This window comes from Nannobrachium achirus, assembly GCF_963921795.1.
Source record: "Nannobrachium achirus genome assembly, chromosome: 8".
Lineage (NCBI taxonomy): Eukaryota > Metazoa > Chordata > Actinopteri > Myctophiformes > Myctophidae > Nannobrachium > Nannobrachium achirus.
This window is the reverse complement of record NC_137817.1, coordinates 43372692-43378691: the sequence shown is the minus strand read 5'-3', so window position 1 is coordinate 43378691 and position 6000 is coordinate 43372692. Positions and strand designations below refer to the sequence as shown.

Sequence of the window (6000 nt, the reverse complement as noted above, 5' to 3'; positions counted from 1 at the left end):
TATATAGTTCAGTATACACAGCATAGAAGACTTTCATTGGCCAGTAGAACATAACAATAGATATCAGATGTTTTCGTGTCTTGAGCCCAGTAGCCAGAAGGACAATGCCTGTTATGGCTTGTCGTTATCCAGTGTGTTATCCAGTGTCCTGGACAGTATGACATTATTGACATATTTCTCTGTGATCATCTTTCTGCAGAGGAAACATCTCATCACGTGCATTAGTTATTTGTTCCAAACTTAATGTCATTTGACCTTTAACAGTACACTGAAAGTGAAATCTATACCATATTAGATACATTAACAGAAACATATTTTAATCAATTAACCTATCACCCCCCCATGAATGTTCTTCATAGGGGGAGGGGGATTTAACCCATTTAGTCCGGGAACGCATTATTACGCATTATTTTGTGCTTTAACTATTGAAAAATAGCAGATATACAAGCTCAGTGTGGCACGCAAGCTTTTAGATCCGCTATTTTAGAAAAAATTGTGAAAAGTCTTTGAATATTTCAAATCCTTCTAAGGTTCTTTGAAAAAAAACTGTTTCTATGTCAGTGGTGCTCAAACCTTTTCATTTGAAGGACCCCCAAAATGATATGCATTTGGCCACGGACCCCCATCTCAAGGTTCCAGGGACCCCCCAAAAGCAACATTTTAGTTACAAATGTTCACTTAAAAAATACATATATTCAAAGATTTGTGCACATTTTCACGACTTTTCAAAAATAGCAGATCTACAAGCTCCCAGTCGGTGCCGCACTGTGAATCTTGTATACCGGTATGTGCTATTTTTCAATAGCTAAAGTATAAAATAATGAAGGCCCCTCCACCTTGGGCCCTGCTAACTCAGTCCCACTTTTCCCCCCCTTGTGATGCCCCTGGGTGCATTTTGACCTCTGGGTGCATTTTGACCTCTGGGGTCAACTGCTCCTCCTCTTGGCCCTCTCGTCTGCTCCTCCATGCTTGTGGAGTTTAAGCCATAGTTTAGGATCAAATAATAATTTAGCCATGACATTACATTTGTGTTTGCAAGATGTGATGGAGTTTGCAATGATTTGTACTTGTAAGTGAACAGTAAGTGAACAGTAACTGACAGTTTGGTACAGCACTTTGTAAAAGTACAGGGGGGAGGTGTGTGCAAACAAAGTACCCAGAGACGTGCACGCGCACGCACGCACGCACGCACGCACGCACGCACGCACACACACACACACACACACACACACACACACACACACACACACACACAGTCTAAAGTCACATGACAAACCACTGGCAAGAGACAACAGGAAATGAACACAAGAATGAGCATGTCTGCAGTGACTTGTTTAGGAGATTTTGAGAGCAAGGACGTTTGGTTAGCATGATGGATTGATGAATGAAGAGAGTTTTCAGAGCTTTGCAAGGTAAATGGAGAAGTCTTTGATTGTGGATTGCTTTATCCTTGTGAACACATTTTGGTTAACAGAATTGTAATCAGCTATGGATGTTTGAGGACATTATGAGGCCACCCTGAAGTTTACTTGACAACCATTCTTTCTTTTGCCCTGTGAGTCATATTTAAAGTTGTTGGTGTGGTCAGTACAATCATATACGCAGAGTAAAGGGCAATGTTGCTGAATATTGTCCTAAATTCAAACAACCAGTGTTAATATAATATTGACTAATACTCTAACTCTAATTATTTGTTAGTGCATGTTGTAGTGTACATAAAAACAGTAAAACAAGCACCTTCTTGCACACACATGCAGTGTGGTCTCCATCATTTGCACCTCACATGCTGTAACATCCTGTTACTATATTACCAGTAAGGCTCCCTAATCGGGAGATAAGCGACCGTAGGTCACTTATCTCCACAAATAGGGCAAAAATTTGTTTTGCCAAAATCTTCCTGATCCATGTTGATGACATGAGTGTAGACATACTGTGTAGTGATTTCCGTGATTTTAGGGCAAAATCTGTAGGAGCAGTGTCCAAAAATGTGTTTTTAAAAATCGGCCTGGAGGTGGCGCTATATGGGACAGATTCATGTTGATGGGATGAGTGTAGACATACTGTGTACCCATTTGCGTGATTTTAGGGCGAAAATTGTAGGAGCAGTGTCCAAAAATGTGTTTTGCAAGAATCGGCCTCATGGTGGCGCTAGAAGAGGGCCATGTGAGAAATGAGGGGTGGGGTCTCCGCGCCGGCAAGGCGGACGAATAGGTACCGGCCCCGGCTGTCCCGGTCGCTCCTAGCCGGAGTTACGGCATTTTATGTGAGCTGCAGTGTAGGGGGTCCTCCACTGGGGGCGCCACCACTTTTGCATCCGTTCTGGAGCACCAGGAGTCGGTGGTCCCCGGGAATTCCCCGTGAGCAGCCCCGTTGGGGTGGTCATTTGGTCATGTTTGCGCATTTGGTCATTTATTACATCTGGGGGTCCCCCAGGGACCTGGGGGTCCCTGGAGCTCCGGGGGTGTAGGGAGGTTGTAGTTTGGCAGCCAAGGAACGTGTGTGCAAAATTTGGCATGGATCGGGGCAACGGTTGCGGAGATATAAGTAGGGAAAAAGTGTGACGTGTGAGGTGTGACAGACAGACTGACAGACAGACGGAGTTACTTACACTTTGTGGTGGTTTTGATAGTAAAGTGCGACCTACGGTCGCAATAAACTCCTGTAACTCCACCATCTTTTAAGCGTTTTGTAACAGTGAGTTTTTGAAGAGTAGCAGAAGAGTGTTTTAAAGATACTAAATGCCAGAAAATGGGCCTAAATGGGGATTCGATCAGGAGTTGTAACCCAAAACGTGAACAGTCAGTTACAGCCGGTTAAAAAACTAAGAAATTGTGCATATTTATTTTCTTGGCCTACTTGGGGTGTGCGACTGTGCGTACATGCTCTGATGAGAACTTTCTTACTAATATCCAATCAAATGTCTGCATTTGGAGCGACCCGCCTCACACCGCTCCTGATTGGTTGAGCGGCTGCTACAGCTCTCGCATTTTGTAAACAAACATGGCGGCCCCCATGTCCGACGCGAGTTCACAAATCGCAAATAAAAGCTGCATTAAGCGAAGTTTTATCTGAAATCAACGGCATCTCATAACTTAAAAACGAACAACAGTTTGCACCTTTGGAATTTCTGTGTGGAAAAGACGTATTTGCTGTTCTGCCGACGGTGTTTTGATGCGCTGGTGGCTACTGACTTGGACCTGTCAATCAAAGACAAGTAAATAACTACGTCATCGCGAAATGCGTTGTCTATGGACAACTCCCAGAGTCTGGCTTGTGTGTGAATGCATGTGCGTGTGTGCACAGCACAACATGGGAGGCGGCGTATATGTAGCAGTATCTATTTAATAGATATGATCACTGTGCTGTCCCCCTTCAGTCATGGCTCTCTCTAGGGTTAAGATGTGGACATGGATTCTATCTTCCTGTTTAACATGGATGTGTATCAGTCAAGCAGCAGCAGGACCGTAAGTCTAGCTCCACAGCTCACATCAACTTTAAAACAATAACAGCATGTGAAATGTAAAGATATTTTGTTCTAGGAATAGTGCAATTTCCATATTGTCCTTGATATTGTCGAGGAAACGATCATTATGCGTGACGTCAACGGCATGACGTCACCTTCAACTATAAATTTCACTGAAGACAAGAGATTTGCAGTAGATTATTAGATAATCACTCAATTCCTTAGAGATTCGTAATATCTCTCAGATAGATTCTCCGATTCATTAATTAGATTAATTTACTTCTAAGATTCGTATCTCATTAATTTACCTATTATTACTCATTTACTTAGAAGAACTACAGAACCAGATGGAAGACTATTAGTCAATTGAATTGAAAAGGGGCTTTAACCTTATTAAATAAGTTTAAGGCTATTCAAATGTACCATCCGGCATTGGTCCCTGACTTCTTAATTATCATTACACAAGTGAGATATTACTACCAGCGACCCCACCTCAAATACAGTCCATCCATATTCTATATTATTTTCCTTTCACTTATTTTATTTGCATTATAGGCAATACATGGTGGCCATTCCTGCAGTTATGGAGGCAGGCTCTGAGGCCAAGTTCTGTGTGGATTTTCTGAAGCCCAATGAAACTTTGACCATGACCATCGTGCTGTTACATGACACGAACACAACAATCCTCCAGAAGACCTCTGACAAACCATTCCACCACTGTGGACTATTCCAGGTTCGCCTGCTTAAGTTTTGCTCAGAAATTCCCAATTCAACACCATAGAAATACATGACGTGCTTATGCACCACTGCTAAAGCTGGTTACATTTCATTCATTCATTGGATTCATTTTGTTGCTTAATATTAGTGGGTTTTGCATCATAACACATATGAGCTCTGGATGACGTCTCAAAGGAATTTGAGGTATCAATATGTATCTGTTAATGTATCCATCACAGGCTCCAGCGGTGAAGAATCAACTGGTGTCCAGTCTTGAGGTGGTGGTACGAGGCCAAACATTCCTTTCTAGAGAAGTCAGGAAAATCATGTTCAAATCCTACAAACCCATGACATTCATCCAAACAGATAAACCGATCTACCTCCCTGGACAAACAGGTAATACTGTCTTTGATAGTATGACATTTACTGTGTAACATGGAGGAAAAGAGGCTCAACAACTATAGCTCAGATGTTGCATAATGTATTTGGATATAAATTAAATAATGGACGCATGCAATGTGCATAAACCGTCTTGTAAGTTTGAAAGGAATTACATCAGTTTTGAGTCAACAGCAGTCAGTTCCATTTACCATTGATGCATGCTGTTCATTCATTCCTATCGATTCATGTATTGCAGTGAAATTCAGAGTCGTTACCATGGACACCAAGTTCACACCTATCAATGAGATGGTGAGTGAGAGCTACTCAAGTTTGTGTGTGTGTGTGTGTGTGTGTGTGTGTGTGTGTGTGTGTGTGTGTGTGTGTGTGTGTGTGTGTGTGTGTGTGTGTGTGTGTGTGTGTGTGTGTGTGTGTGTGTGACGCCTGCTATACCAAAGGGATATCACATATGGACCGTGTCACATTTTGCAGAATGACTGAACCCAAATGTAGAGACACAAGCAGAATGTATTCAAATGAAATATTTATTCAAGCACAAGTTAAGCTTACAAGCTTACCCAATGTAGTAGGCTAGTAATCGCAAGCAGCAAAGGGAAGTCCAAAAATAGAAGGCTTAAACCACAAAGCAGGAAGTCCAGAATTGCAAAACCCTACAGAAGCACATTGCGAAAATCAGGAAGTCAAAAAATGACTTAATGACTTAAAAAAAAAAAAAAAAAAAAGATACTAAGCCCTCATGCTCAAAACATCAAAATCCCATAAAAGAATCAATGAAGCAAGTAAATGCATCAAATTTGCTTTCTAGATTTAGTTTTTTTAAATGCTTATTTGGAAGTGGTCATGTGTATACAACATCTCCTTTCCTATAAATTAAATCTTTCAGGCCTTTCGTGAGTATTCTACACCAAAACATCATCAGAACATTGTGCACAATACTTATACAGTGCTATAAGCTGATTATTATGCATTATAGACATTGGATGCAAGTGTTACAGAGTTTTCTATTTAACAGATATCCCTTTTTCTTCTTCTCCTTGCAGTACAATATTGAAATTGAGGTAAGACTCACCTTGTTGAATATATTATATCAACAACACATTAGAATTTAACCTGTTTTGTTTGGTGCAAGTTCATCATGTTATCCACGTGGGAATAGTTTATTCTATAAATATTCTGATTATTTTCTTAATTCATAGTGATGCAGTTGCATAATATGCAACTATATGAATGTTTGCCATTCAAGAATTCACAATTCACTTCAGAGTTATAGCTGGCAACTATACTTAGTTTAAACAACTACAGTATATAAGCCAACAACTGGTTTGTGAACTACAATAAACCTGGATCATTCCATGTTCTGGTTGTATTCTCCATTGCTTATTGAAAATCTGTGATGTGATTCTGATGATTGTTATTACACT

General features: G+C 40.8%; 1 protein-coding gene across 1 annotated transcript in view; it reads left to right on the top strand.

The window, feature by feature from the left end:
* Positions 1 to 1318: 1318 nt before the first annotated feature.
* Positions 1319 to 6000, top strand: part of LOC308290371 (alpha-2-macroglobulin-like) — a 28027-nt gene continuing 23345 nt past the window's right edge. Inside the window, exons 1-6 of the mRNA XM_080732171.1 lie at positions 1319 to 1412; positions 3377 to 3464; positions 4019 to 4196; positions 4420 to 4576; positions 4818 to 4870; positions 5620 to 5637. Coding sequence (XP_080588297.1) covers positions 1385 to 1412; positions 3377 to 3464; positions 4019 to 4196; positions 4420 to 4576; positions 4818 to 4870; positions 5620 to 5637 — 522 coding nt within the window. The 5' untranslated portion in view covers positions 1319 to 1384. The remainder of the gene's footprint in view (positions 1413 to 3376; positions 3465 to 4018; positions 4197 to 4419; positions 4577 to 4817; positions 4871 to 5619; positions 5638 to 6000) is intronic.